Source organism: Camellia sinensis, chromosome 13 (genome assembly GCF_055761805.1).
Source record: "Camellia sinensis isolate YWXY chromosome 13, ASM5576180v1, whole genome shotgun sequence".
Classification (NCBI taxonomy): Eukaryota; Viridiplantae; Streptophyta; class Magnoliopsida; order Ericales; family Theaceae; genus Camellia; species Camellia sinensis.
This window is the reverse complement of record NC_138973.1, coordinates 18,805,776-18,820,671: the sequence shown is the minus strand read 5'-3', so window position 1 is coordinate 18,820,671 and position 14,896 is coordinate 18,805,776. Positions and strand designations below refer to the sequence as shown.

Sequence of the window (14,896 nt, the reverse complement as noted above, 5' to 3'; positions counted from 1 at the left end):
TCATGGATATTGGTTGAATAAGAACTACTTTGATAAAAAACGAGAAATGAAATCAGTATTTTTTTGATTTATGAAAAAAAAATTGATTGCGCCGATTTTTTTTGGGACAAGTAAGTCATATTATAACTAAAAAAGAAAAATATACAATGAAATTCAATACACATCTTTTATAGAGAGAACAAACATAAACAAAAACAAACTACTCCTTCAAAAGAAAAAACAAGGGTAAACTACTAATAGGTCTTAATAGTTGAGCTTAATTCCCATTAAGTTCTATTGGAAATAAGTTTTGGTAAAATTGTTGTTAAAAATAATTTTTTTGTGACAATTTTTTATATGTTACTAGAAATTGACAATTAATGACTTTTTTTATGACAAATTTTTTTCATAGGATAAACAATAAGTTCACTTATTAGGATTTACACGTAAGAAACAAACTAAGTTTATAGAAGACAAACACGACAAAGGATTCAAAATTTTCCTTTAGTACTTTTCAAATAATGAAATTTTGTTATGAGTTTTTTTCTATTATCTTCATTTATAGTGTCCCAATTACTGGAATCACTTAGAGATGGACTCCTTATACTTTTTAAGCTCTTCTTCTGACACAACAACTCTTAATTTAATTCTTTATTTCTTAATTCTCTTATATCACATGATTTAAGGATATCAAAAGTATTAGACGTAGTCATATTATTTCAATTGGACATCCTAAAATTTGAGGATGTCCATGAAATTGTATGTTGGCTATGCTATAACGAAAGGAAGAAAAATAATTTTGTCTCCTTTGCTAGCAATGTTAAAGTGGTGTTTGAATCTTAAATTTATAGAAGAAAAAAAAAAATTGTAAGAATAATTTAGTTAGGCCTCTTTTGGAAGTGATTTATAAGTTGGTTTAATGATTTTTTTTTTTTTGACTTATTTGAGTCATATTGGTTCTGTTTATTATCTCTTTAATTTTTATACATCTTTTCATAATAAGTCAAACTATTAACACTTTCTAAAGTAGGTCATTTTTTGTTTTTATAAAAAACAGTTGTCAAAAATAATTTTTTTCAAAAAAAGAGTAAATTATAAATATATTTTTTGAGATTTACTTAAAATACAATTTTTTTTTTTTGTGATTTAGAAAATTACAAATATTCCCTTGTTAGAATTTTTTATTTAACAGAATTAACTAAAAAAATAAAATTCATAACTGTTCTCCTATATAATAATAAAATTATTTAAATTATTAATTGAAACATATTTCTAACATCGTTAAAAATTATTAATTGACTTAATAATTTATTAATAAAATAAGTGATTTGTTATGAAATTAAAAATCTCAGGGGTATAATGTAATTTTTAGAATTACATGAGTGATTTGTATTTTAATCAAATTTCAAGAGTGCATTTATAATTTATCAGACACAGAGAGAGAGAGAGGTGCAACTCGGACAGGTTCAGTCGGGTTAGGAGGTTGTTCAAGCTCAGCCCAAGTTGACCTGAGATTTGCCCAGGCCCGCCTAGGCCCAAATTGTAACTTGAGATTGCCTGCTCAAGCCCGACCCGAGTTAAATCTAAATTGCACGAGTTGCCCGAATTGTAAGTAATTTAAATTTTTTTTTTACTGCTACGTTATGAAATTATTAAAATTTGACTTTGTTTACATTTTTATAATTTATATAATGTAAGAAAGATCTCGCTATAGTAGTCTTTACAATTTATGAGTGAAAATAAATAATAAAAAAAAAGTAAGATTTTATATTATTTGTATATATAATATACATTCAATATTATTTAATAATTTAAATTATTTTAATATCATGTAATGGCTAATAATTTATATATATTTAATATTTTTATATATCTATATATGTATAATTCGGGTTTCAGGTTGCTCAGGTTGTTGGATATCTTTGTCCAAACTCGTTCAAATTTAATTCAGATTTTTGAATTTTTAGCTAAACTCGTACCAAATTTAAAAATATCCTGTCCAAATCTTAAAAAAATTCTGACTGAGTTCGAATCGTTCGAATTCAATCCGTCCAAATTACACCGGCGGAGAGATTTATTTATTTATTTATTTTTATCTACCTGCCAATTTGCTAAACACATCCTTTCAAGGACGCGCTGCACCTTATCGCCGTTCTATTACCCTGTAACGATTCTCTTTGAAAACACACACACACACACACACACACACACACACACTGTCGACGTTCTCATTTCCTTGTTGCTTTGGGTTTTTTTTTTTTTCTCAGTGTTTCCCGAGAAACAAACAAACAAACAAACCACCAATCAAGATGACCACAGACTGCGCAGTCAACACTGATCGATTCAAAAACTTCTTCAACCAGCTCGAGACCCGCAAAACCCTCCTCACAACCATCACTCAGCTCCATAAAACCCTAACCGACCATTTCTCATCCTTAGAACAATCTCTCTCTCAGAAATCGAAAACCCTAGACTCCCAAATCGAAGCCTTCGATGCCAATACCAAGCAAACCCTCGAATCCCTCCAAAATCGCGAGAATTCGATTCCGGAGCGAGAGTCCGCCGCCGCGGCCCGCATCGAGGAGCAGAAAGAGGCGGCGATTTCGGAAATCGAGAAGGCTGAGGGCGGCGGAGGAGAGAGGAGTTTGTCGGAGGTGTTGAGAATGTGTTGCCGGAGGATGGATTCGAAGGGATTGGTGAGATTTCTGTTGGCGAAGAGGAAGGAGTCGGTGGCGCTGAGGGCGGAGATCGCGGCGGCGGTGGAGGAATCGGTGGACGCGATGAGGCTGGTGCTGGATACGGTGGAGGAGTTTGTGGAGATGAAGGTGGAGGGGAAGGTTGGGATGGCGGACAGGAGGTGGGCTTGTGGGATGTTGATTCAGGTGGCGGTGCCGCTGGTGGAGCCGGGCGGTGGCGGAAATGGTGGTGTGGCGAGCAGCGTGAGGGAGAAGGCGGCGGTTGTTTTGAAGAAGTGGAGGGGAGTGATGGGCGGCGGAGAGAGCGGGGTTGGGGCAGGGGAGGCCACCATGTTTTTGCAGATGGTGGTTGGGTTTGGGTTGAAGGAGAAGTTTGAGGAGGAGTATTTGAGGAAATTGGTTGTGGAATTTGCGGCGAGGAGGGACATGGCTAAGCTTGCAGTGGCTTTGGGTTTTGGGGACAAAATGAAAGGTATTCACCTCCATCTGAAACCTCATTACATTTTTATTTATTTATATACGGAATCTCAGTATACATACACATGAAAATATATTTATGTACATGTGCTCTTTGTTTTGAACGGAGAAATGTTGGTGGGAGTGATGAGTTAACCCTGTGAATTAAAGGCCATATAAGCAAAAAAGTTGGTTTATCATAGAAATATAGCCACATACCCTGCGAATTAATGGGCTGCCATGGTGGTTGGCAGTTGTGCCATGAGTGGGAGGTTGCAGGGCGTTGCAATTCATGTATGCTGGGTGCAGTGGTTGCCGTGAGTGAGGGGTCCATGGTTGTGGGTGATATCCTGTGGCCGTGTGGTATGTGCCACTGCAATAGTGTGAATGGTGTGGCCTTGGGTTTTAGTGTGGTGGCTGTAGAAAAGTGTATTGTTATGCTGTGTATCTAAGGTGGAGGGTAGAGAGTGCAATTGGTACTGTGGTTGTAGCTGGTACCAGCTGTTGTGTGGTGGTGATGGCCATGGTTTGTCGCTGCTGGTGTTCGGGAGCAGGGGATTTGGTGAAGATAAAGTGTTGGACAATTTGCCCCCAGTACTGGTGGCTGGTGGGGTGATGACTGAGCAATGGTGGTGGCCATGATTGGCTGGTAAATTTTCTCTCTCTATATCGCTCTCTCCACCAATCAGCTAGGGGGTTTTAGTGGTGGGTGGCTGCGGTGAAAGAGGTGGTGGGGTTGGGCAGATTGCGGCGGAGGTAAAGGAGGGACTCTGATGAGGTAGGTGTTTTGCTGATTGTTGCAAGCACTACTAGCCTACATAACCACCAAATACCAACAATGTTGCCCTAATTCCATAATCATCACTACCTCCATCATAGCTTGAGAAGGAAAGACAGTTCTACCATTTTTGACCCTTTGTCATTTTTGTTTGTTTGTTTGTTTTTTTTTTTCACCTAGCACTTGAACTACCTTAGAAAAAATTTCTAGTGTGCATAAACAATTCAAATGAAGTGAGTGCCATCATTTCAGCAGCACATGAACTGTTTGCACTAAAATCTCTCGCCTATTCAGGTTCAACTTTTTGTACAATTCATAAAATTTATTAATAATATGAGTCAATAAATGTTAAATAAGCACAGCTAATTTGCTTAAGGATGTAGATAGTTTGCATGTCAAAATTTTCTGGAATCTTATTGAGTAGAAGTTCTATATTGATGTGCTTTGTTCACTGCTTCTGTATGTCAAGTAAATGTTAGAGATTTACAAGGTAATAGGTAGATCTATATTCCTTAAGCTGCAGAAATTGTTCTGGTGCTCCTTTTCACATTGTCCTTTTGGACAAAGTTTAATACTCCAATTCTCTAATAAAGTACGTCAAGATTTCCTAAAGTTAAGCTACCGTGTTAGTCACTTGAGTTCACAATCAAACATGAAGTCCATATCTGGAACTTTAAAGAAATGCATTGACATTTGTGACACATGCTAGGAGAACCAATCTACTTGAGCTTGTTAGCCAGCATTGCTAGTCTTACTCAAGATTGGCTCATGGTAAAAAAGTGCTAAGCTGATAAGCTGAATGACATGTGACTTGGCTTAATTAGCAGTCTTGTACGATATATATAAAAATGAGGCTACTGAAGCTCAAATTTGGGTTGGCTGAAACAGACTTGCTTGAACTTGCTCGTGATATAAATGAGTGAGGCTTAATCTTCACCTTGAAATTATTATTATTACTTTTTTGTGATCTTGGTGACACCATATCAAACTTGTTTATATTTGAGACCTTTTTTATAGTTTAATTTCTTTGTGATTATCAACACACACTTGTATATTTTGGTGAATAAGCATAAATTTGAAAACTGGCAAAGAATTGGTGGATCGAGCTTTATACTTTCTATTAACAATCTTGTAACCTTAAACCCCTATTTTAGGGGCACTGTTTTTAGTTTTTGAAATTGAAATTGAAATTGAATTTGATTGATTGAATATCGTGATGAAACTCATCTGCTTTCTTGCTCAGATATAATTGATGAGTTGGTGAAGAATGGGAAGGAGATTGAGGCTATTTATTTTGTGTCCGAGTCTGGCTTAACAGAGCAGTTTCCTCCACTTGCGCTACTAAGGACATGTCTCAGAAATTGCAGGAAAAATGCCAATAACATATCAAAGAAAGGAAACTTTGGCATGGCTGCAGTGGTGCGTTGAACTGAATCTTCTTTATTTATTTATTGTTGAAAGCCATTACTGATAAATAATGGAAGTTTTGGACTCCATAATGACATTTTCCTTCTCATTTGAGACAAGTCTATTTTTTTCTTTTTTCTTTTCTTTCTCCCCTCACAGCATTTTGCAAAAGACTACTTTTGATTTTTTCATTCTATAAATTTTAGAATATTTAGACATGATGCTGTAATTGAGGATCAAATTTGTGCCACATTCACTTCATTAAAACAAATGGAACACTTTATATGCATAGGTTGTACAAATGCCCTAACTGTTTTGTGTTTTTGGCATTGTCATCAACTATATGGACTGTGCATTGACACTAAATTTGAAAGTCATTGAATTCTTTTTATATGTCTCTGATTTTTCAGGAAGAGGCCAACAACTTGGAGTTGAATGCCACCAAAGCTATCATAAAATGTGTGGAAGACCACAAGCTTGAATCACAGTTCGGCATTGACAGCCTAAGGAAGCGAGTTACGCAGCTGGAGAAGATCAAGGCAGAAAAGAAGAAGAGTGCGACATCCACAAGCAAGCCCTCTAACAAGCGGGCCCATGGAGGTGGCGGTGGCGGTGGCAGCAGCAGGGGTGGTGGTGGTCCACCGTCTCACCGGCCACCCAAGGCGGGGAGATTTTCTAATGCCTCCCCATCTTTCCGGCCCAGGAACCCCCCTCCCCAGCCACATCACACCGCAGCAGCTGGCAGATTTTCCTCACCATACAACTATGCCGCCAGCCACAGCGTGTATGAGGGTGGTCCTGGCACAGCAGCCTCGTATGGACCGGGATATGGTGGGGCTCTCACTCAAAGCCCTGCTGCTGCCCTTCCTCAACAGTACCCATTTGCTACTCAAGACATCGGAGCTACTGGGGCTCGGGCAGGTGGATCATATGGATTGCAGGGACCATATGCAGGACAGACGAATTATGGCGGTACGTATGATTATAGTGCTGCAGCTGGACCTGCATACCCACCATACCCCCAATAGTGTGTGGTAGGGATGAGGATAATTTATATACTCTCTGCTCAGGTTTTTAGTTTTACTATTTCAAGAACTCGAGGCTGAGAATCATAGCTATTTCCTTTTCTTTCTTTCTTTCTTTTTTTTTTTTTTTTTTCTTTTTTTTTTTTTGGGTAGAAATAATGACTTTAACCACCGTCATATAGATGGTGTTTCTCTAACATCAGATGTTTTGTGATCTTATGAAATGCTGTTGCTGGATATCTGCTATTGCTTCACTGGGTTTTGAATTGTTGGCCTTTATCTATAAATTGCATTGCTTTATTGTGCCCTGTTTGGATAATAAACAGAAACTCTATTGCAGGATCACAAGTAAACTTGAAGTTGGTGTATTTTATTGGGAAAATATAACCTGCTGGTGCTTTGAAGATTTTTTTCGTCCCCTTTGTGGAAACAGAAAATTATATAACATTATGTAGTATCAGCGTTTACAGATTAGCTAGCTCACGGACTGGCAGAATTACAGATCTGGAAACTTTAGATATACATAAAAACATTAAATAACCTACAGATAGTTTTGATGTGCTCAATAATTAATTGTGCAACTAATATTCCAATATGGTTCACATTTGACATTCAAAATATTAACCAGGACTTGGCAATCTGTGAATGCCAACACACATGTTAGTCAATGATCATTGTGGTGCATCCACACAAGCTTTAGCTTCTGCCACCAATGGAGAGGGAAGATAGTGTATTGTGACTTCTTGTTGAACATTTACTTGTTCTTCATTGTGGCAAACCCATGCTGCACCAGCTCTACACTTTGCTGCTGTCCGAGATCCATCAACCACAATTGTCCACACCTGAGGATCTGCACTGTTAGTACTAGATATTCATATAATTTTTATGTAAAATTATATGGATATCTATATGTGAAAATATGCTTTTGCCTTTTTGATTAATCAAAGCAATCAAAATTGAGGTGATATATACGTAATGTCTTGACAGTTAGATATATCTGTGCAAGGAAAAGACATTCAAATTTCTAAAACAAGTAAGTCGAACAAACCAATGCACATATTTGATTTTGTCACCAGTATATAGAGATGCGAGTCTTTAGTTTAGACGTTACAGCCATACATATTTCCCACTTAGATTACCACTGGCATCTGAGAGAAGTTTCCTCACCTCTTATAATTTTTGAGCTTTCTATTCAATCTCTCTTTGCTACTTAACATGGGACTGTATCCGTCTGCAAAACTGCAAGGCTTCCCCAAAGTTGCGTTTCAGCCATTGGAGAAACCAAATCCGAATCACCAATAATCTCTGCAAGAGCAAAACCCATCCTCAAACTTGTGGAACCTATTGGCATCTCTTACCAAAAAGACCTTGTCCAAAATCCTTGACAAGCCCTTGATGAACTCATGACAATCCCCACAAACTCTCAAGTTTTTGAAAACTCGAATCATTCTTCCCCCCTTTTGTATCCCACTGTGAACTAATGCCAACCCAATTGCCAGGTTCTCACTGTGAAATCTCAAGCTCTCCACCTTTGATTCCTCTTCAACATCGTGCAATGCAAATCTCATTTCATAAGCATAACCCGTCTCTTCTTTTATCCTTCTCTCCATTTCCTTCAAAACTTCATGGATTTCTTCTGTAAGCAGGTGCGTCTCATCTCCATTGTAAAAGAAGTGAACCTCCTTGTCAATCTCAACCCAACTCTGTCCTGCTTCTTTCTTCAACCCTTTCAACTTCACCAATTCTCTCACGCTCTCATGCTCTTTCCAGTAGCCAGCATCAGCATAGATATTTGACATCAAAACGTAATTGACTAGATTGTTACCATCCAATCTGAACAGTAACTCTCCTACTTCTCTCCCCATTTCCAACTCCCCATGTACTCTACAAGCACTAAGCAATGTCTGCCATATCCCAACGTTTGGTTTTAGCGGCATGTTCTCTATAAGTCTCTTAGCGTCTTTTAAGTGTCCAGCTCGACCAAGTAGATCAACCATGCAAGCATAGTGCTCTACTCTAGGTTTGATTCGACAATCCTCACACAATCTTGAAAAGAATTCTTGACTTTCTTCAATTAGTCCAGAATGGCTACAAGCTGAGAGGACAGCCAAGTAAGTCACTCCGTCGGGCTCAACATTATCTAGCCGCATTTTCTTGAAGAGTTGTATAGCTTCTCTGCCATGACCGTGTTTGCCATACCCCGTAATCATAACGGTCCAAGAAACCACATTTCTTTCAGGCATTTCACTGAAATGACTTTCTGCTTCCTCTATTAACCCACATTTCAGATACATATCAACAATTGAATTGGCTACCGATATGTCCAAACCAGATGGAACTTTGATTGTGCAACAATGCATTTGCTTCCCTTGCTCTACCAAAACAAAATCAGCAAACACGCCTATCATGCTCGAGAGAACAAAACCGTCTACCCGAATGCTACTTTCCCTAAGCTGCCCAAACAAATCCATGGCTTCCATTAGATTTCCTTTTTGACCATAACCCACAATTAGGGCAGTCCATGATATCACACTCTTCCGTTCAACTTGATCAAATACTTGTTGTGCTTCAAATAAGTGCCCACTTTTCACATACAAATCAACAAGCGCACCTGCTATAGTTGTCTGAACAGAGAGCGGGAATCCTTTTGCGATCAAATAAGCATGAATTTGACTTCCTTCCTGAATCGCACCAATACCACTACAAGCTTTCAAAGAGCTTGTAAGTGTAAATTCGTCTGGCACTTGTCCTTGTTCTTGCATTTTCTGGAACAGAAGTAATGCTTTGTCTCCCATTCCTTCAAGGGCATATCCTGCTATCATCACATTCAAACTTATGAGGCTTCTAACTGGCATTAGATCAAACATTCGCTCTGCTTCGCTAATTCTTCCACATCTCGAGTACATGTCCACAATAGAATTTCCCACCACAGGATACCATTCAAATCCAGTTCTAACACAGTTGCCGTGAATTTGCATTCCATTCTCAATAATACTCAAAAACCCACAAGCTTTAAAATTTGTCGAGAAAGTAAACTCGTTGGGATCAACATCAGAATACCCCATTTGACAAAAAAGCTGTAACGACCCTTTGGGATTACCCTGCTGCAAGTGACCACACATCAATGCAGTCCACGAAACAACATTTCTTTCAAGCATTCTATCAAACACAGCACAAGCAATGTCCATTCTACTACATTTTCCATACATGTCTATAAGGTTATTGCTTAGCATCATGTCAAACCCATATCCCAATTTCACTACAGCTGCATGGGCTTGTAGTCCTTGATCAATAAACCAATTTTTTGAACAGCTCCTCAGGAGCTTAGCTAATGTTTGCCTCTCAATCATCAATGAAACAGAAATTCAGTGTATTATTAACTAACAATTATAAAATCCATCGAGACCTCGGTGGCAATCTTTGTTGATCAATGGTTTCGCTTTTGTGCAGATAGAAATGGGTTTTTGCAGAGGACTTTGTTTGGGTAATCCGGAAGAATGTATCAAGCTTGGCAGTTGTTTGATAAAATGTCGGAAAGAGGTGGTATTTGATGGAGTAGAATGATTGGAGGATCAGCGAATCATAGTAGAGCTAGCGAAGCAATTGAGCTGTTTCGAGAGATGCAGAGGTTGAACCAAATGAGTTGCTTGAACATTGCTAGTTGTAGTGTTGTGGTTTCTAACAAAATAAATAATGAAAAAGTCATATACGTTTTTATTTTGTGTGAAATTAAAAATTTTAAAACAAGTTTTTCATGTTTTCTGAAAACAAAATAAAAATAAACAATATAATCAAACACCAAACACAAATTTTTAATTTTTGATTTTTTTTTTTTTTTTTTTTTTTTTTCAATTGACACCATTTACTCTCCATAATAAATTAATTTCCAATATTCTAACCCTGACCCTAACATATTGCTTAAAACCACCTGTAACTTCCTGCCGCCATTTCCACCACTGGCGCCCCTTCCCTCCTAACTACGTCTCTTACCTGTTTCCATGGTGGCATGCTGGTAGAGGGTTGGGAATGGTGGTGGCAAAGGCAATTTTCGGCATCGTGAGGATGGGGTGGTTGTTGGGTTTCAGGTAGAAGATGATGGGGATGTGGGAATAGAAGATGAGGGCATTTTAGAAATTCGTTCAAGGAGCATGATCATAATTAGTTGAAAAAATGATGTGAATTGAGAAGATATAAATATCATGTCATTGTCTATATAGTAATCCCAGCCAATAAAAAAATCATAACACACTAACTAGGTAATTGGTTTAGAGTATCACGTAAGCAATGTTATATTGTACTTCTAGACTACTAAATAAAGCCCGAAGATATGTGGTATGCAAATAGAAACTCCGATTATAACATAGATAGATACAAGTTGATTTACAAAACTGTCCCTTCAAATGCGAATTCAACACAAAGTTGAAACCTAAAGAAAATTACATAAACTTGAATCCATGCTTAGGGGGGGAAATGTACAGAAATTGAAAAATAAAGTGCATTCAAAGCATAGTTGAACTAGGTTTTTTTGAACAGAAGAAAAGTAAATAGTATTAAAGATAAATGTTATACATGACTAGGCCTAAAAGGAGGTGCCTTCAAATCCTTATACAAAATATATTACAAAGAAAGGAAGACACCTGAGTGAAAGTACATTCATTAGACAAGGAGTTGAACTAGCTCATCAAGGGCCAATGATTCAAATTATTCAACCAAATATCCTACCAGCGGAATTTGTGCACAAGAGAGAGACCGCATACAACAACAACCGCATACACACTACAATCCATGAACATTGCACCCACTATGTTCTGCAACACCAAACCTGACACCAATGCCTTGCCTACTTGTTCAGCAAAACCGTACCCACCAATCAAAGGGACACTATTTGCTTCTTGCTCAATCCGCTCCAACCGTCTCTGTTTTCCTAAAAGTAGCTGTGCTAGCACAATCGATACATTGGTAAGCAAAACTAGATACAAAGGCCCAAAAAATATGGTGCTCTTCACGATGTGGCTGCCCAGTACAGGAACTCCAACATGAGAAAGTACTACTAAAATGGTTGCTGGTAGAGAACAATAGATGCGGGTACTGTCTGACACTGCAATGGCACAACTTATTTGATTCGGGGTGAAAAATTTACTCCGATAGACATGTGGTTCAACGTGATGATCTGAGTCAGAAGTGGAAATCGATGTATTTTGAACTGTCGATGAGACACAGGATGATTCTACTCTGCCATCGACTTCCCAAGGAAGAACTCTCAAAGCTTCAATGTTTGTCTCACATTTGCGCAAAAATGGTTGCTCTTTACTTCCACGATCAATGGTGCCAGATTCATTGGCAGAGGCAACCTTCAGCAACAAAGAACTAGAGGATTTATCCTCACCGTTGTATGAAACTGCAATATCAACAAGATTAATGACTGAAACCGAAAGTGGATTAAAAATATATTAAAACACAAGTCAAAGAAGTACACAACATGCCCCAGCATGACGTTTGAAATTGAATTCCAAGCATAAACTATACTCCACGCAATCTAATGCATGAAATCCTAAAGATTTTCTATTACAGCCTGCATAAAAATCCAGATATTAATCTCCCACAACATTTGTGAGGCATATTTCAAATTGTAAGTAACCAGCTGCCAAATGGATTGCAATTATTTTAACCAATAAAATTTAGTTAACTGCTGCTATGCAATCTATACAAATTCATAAGATACTTCCCTACCACACCAAGCAAATAATTTACACATGGTATAATATACAGCTTTCAACCCTGCAAAAGAAGCAAACTGTAGCTACTAAGGAACATCATAAACATTAAACTCATTGATTCATAGTCCATCCAGAAGTGGCCCCACCAAACACAGTTTCACTACCTCAGTGATTCAACCTTCATTTGATTCACAAGCTATTAGTGCGATGATTATATAATATAAGCACTTGGTTTTTGGCTCCATGTGGGATTTGCACCCGTACAAACACAAAATTTACTTGGTTTTTCAACCAAGACCGTCATTTTTTGGGTCATGGTTTCTGCTCTTAGATTTAGTGTCTTAAAAGGTCTAAGTAATCCTGTTGTTTCTTATTCTCCTTTTGACCAAAGGAAACTAGCTATAAGGCCATAAGAAAGTACTAGAAACATTAGCATCTAAATTCCAAAATTCTTGCAAACCATGCGAATATCAGCGAACAAGTTCAAATTTGAAAGTACGGGAACTGTTGAACTTTGAAACCACCTGTTACGTCCAGGGCATGTCTCAAAATATAGACTTTGCTGCGACAACACAAAGGCTTGCAGTTTAGTTGCAAAGTCGGTGCAATAAGTTGCTCAATTTAGGATTGCCAAGCATTCAAGCAGTTTTCAACTAGAAAAATCATGATTTTAGTAAAAGCAAACTAAAGTCCTCCATATTATTAGCATTTGTGTGTTGGAATATAGAATGCTCCCTTATTAAGAATTTCATTGAATTGACCATGGGTTCACCACCAACTCTTCTAAAATGGAAATCACAATTGCACAATAACTTGGTTTCTCTTAACCAGTTTGGCAAGTGTTCATGACCCATCAAAATTATAACTAAAATAATCCCCTGCGAAGCTGAAAAACAAAAAATAAAAAATAAAATCACAAATTCTAAACCATTTTTGGCCACAACTTACTTTAGGCCTCAAATAATTACTATAAAAATCATATAGTTGATTTAGATCATCTCCAATCCTTCATCAGATTAAATTTGATGAAAAATCGATGAAAATAGTACTCAAACTGTTTCATCAGTTTGGTAAGTGATACTTTTTTTCATCAAATAAAGAGAACGTTTATTGTTTCATCAAATTTGTAGGCAAGTGTTGGTTCCTAGACAACCAATTTTGAGATGAATTTATTGAAAATTTACTTTAGCCGGATGACCAACTGGTCGAAAGGCCAGATTTTTACTCAAATTTAATGAAATATGGGATGAATGATTAGAGATGTTTTTACATAAGCAACTATTCTTCTTTCTCTTTGCAACATATTAATTATCACAAGGACATCAATTTTATGCAACAAATCCATAGAAGAAAAAAAAAAAGGATCATTTTTTTTCGTTTTAGTTAAAAATTAAGCTAACAATCTGATAATTAGACATATATAAATATATATACATAGAGAGAGAGAGAGACAGAGAGACAGAGGGAGGGAATACCAGTGGATTGATGTGGCGAAAGATTTGAATGATGAGATTGAGAGGGCGAAGATGATGAACAAGGCAGGGTTTGGAAATGACAAGCGATCCGAGCCTCTATCCGCAATGCGACGTCGTCTGGCCTCTCTGCTGCTTGTCGCCATCCCCGCAATGTAGTTTGAGAACGAATACACGCACACACACACACAAGCTTTGGATCGAAAATGAGTTTCACTTCTTCAGAATATAACTCAGAAAAATGGAGATGGCGAATCTCATTTATGCAAAGTTTTTGATTGATGTTTGCTTACATATGGTAGAAATGTCAAATTTTTTATTAAATAAATGTTCAAATGTTACATATGGTGTGGGTTTCGTGGGATATTTGATCATTTATTTGGTAAAAAATTTAAGATTTATAATATTTTTCATCAAATTATGGTTATTATGTTTTTAAATAAATAATCACAATTTGTCACGTTTGTGTAATATTTTTGTAAATTTTTGTCTCTTTGGCTTCGTTTGAAAAGTGGGTTGGTTTTTTGGGTTTTTAATTTTTTTGATTATTTTAGTCTGGGGTTAAAAACCTGGTTTGGAAAGGACTTCTGGTCTTTTTAGATTTTTTTGTTAGAGAAAGAATGTAATGATCATAAGTTAAATGTGATGTTTTGTCTTATTGAGCTAAAAAGTCTATTTTATTTTTTGTGACTATTTTAACTAAAAAAGTCACAAAACCCACTTCCCAAACATACGCCTTTGTATATTTTTATTTATTGCAGTGATAAATGGATCAAACAATTTAAATTCCACTTTTATTCAATTTATTAAAAGTTCGTGTGTAATTAAACTTGAATATATTGTTAGAATTCATTAAAAATTGTAAATTAAATTTAAATAGTTAATAATTCGTTCAACTTAATTCGACTGTCTTAACATTAAATACAAATACCAAATTACTTGAGGTGGACTCGAAAAAAAATTATTTGAGATTAATTTAAAAGTGTAATAAATAAAACTTAAATTTTTTTAAAACTTTGTAAGTTGTCGAACCAAGCTGCTAGTTTACCACCCCCAAATATTGAATTTATAATTAGTTGGACTCAGCTTTTTAAACGATATGTTTGTAAGTGAACCCGTAAAACTAATTGGACCTCATCCCAAGCCCAAATAGTAAGGTAGGCCCTCATCCCAAGTCTAATAGTAAGGTAGGCCCAAAAAAAGCTCGAAATGAGTCTGGCGCCTTAGACCACTCGGCCCTTCTGACACCTCTATGCTCTCTCTTCCTACTTTTAAATTTGGGCGTCTGACCCAAAGGTCCAAGCCCAACATATCATACCCCATTTAGACCCAAAACAAATTTAATACTCCATTAAGTCCTCAAATT

General features: G+C 36.9%; 2 protein-coding genes and 1 pseudogene across 3 annotated transcripts; 1 reads left to right on the top strand and 2 right to left on the bottom strand.

Moving 5' to 3' along the window:
* Positions 1-2,063: 2,063 nt before the first annotated feature.
* Positions 2,064-6,641, top strand: LOC114306754 (FRIGIDA-like protein 4a). Its single transcript, XM_028252040.2, has 3 exons — positions 2,064-3,147; positions 5,153-5,328; positions 5,727-6,641. The coding sequence occupies exons 1-3, from the start codon at positions 2,289-2,291 to the stop codon at positions 6,342-6,344; spliced, it is 1,653 nt and encodes a 550-aa protein (XP_028107841.2). The 5' UTR covers positions 2,064-2,288; the 3' UTR covers positions 6,345-6,641.
* A 251-nt stretch (positions 6,642-6,892) lies between these two features.
* LOC145806447 (putative pentatricopeptide repeat-containing protein At3g15130 pseudogene) lies at positions 6,893-10,027 on the bottom strand (annotated as a pseudogene). Its single transcript, XR_014349588.1, has 2 exons — positions 7,509-10,027; positions 6,893-7,183 (listed from the first exon to the last, which is right to left on the bottom strand). The product of XR_014349588.1 is annotated as a putative pentatricopeptide repeat-containing protein At3g15130 pseudogene (transcript).
* A 1,032-nt stretch (positions 10,028-11,059) lies between these two features.
* On the bottom strand, positions 11,060-13,676 carry LOC145805233 (uncharacterized). The gene is made up of 3 exons (XM_082900316.1): positions 13,534-13,676; positions 12,109-12,119; positions 11,060-11,763 (listed from the first exon to the last, which is right to left on the bottom strand). Exons 1-3 carry the CDS (start codon positions 13,674-13,676, stop codon positions 11,060-11,062), a joined length of 858 nt encoding a protein of 285 aa, XP_082756442.1.
* Positions 13,677-14,896: the final 1,220 nt, after the last annotated feature.

Coding starts and splice junctions, on each gene's coding strand:
- LOC145805233 (XM_082900316.1), bottom strand. CDS start 13,676: ATGGCGACAAGCAGCAGAGAGGCCAGACGACGTCGCATTGCGGATAGA.
- LOC114306754 (XM_028252040.2), top strand. CDS start 2,289: ATGACCACAGACTGCGCAGTCAACACTGATCGATTCAAAAACTTCTTC. Junction 3,148..5,152: donor TTTTGGGGACAAAATGAAAG/GTATTCACCTCC, acceptor TTTCTTGCTCAG/ATATAATTGATGAGTTGGTG. Junction 5,329..5,726: donor ACTTTGGCATGGCTGCAGTG/GTGCGTTGAACT, acceptor CTGATTTTTCAG/GAAGAGGCCAACAACTTGGA.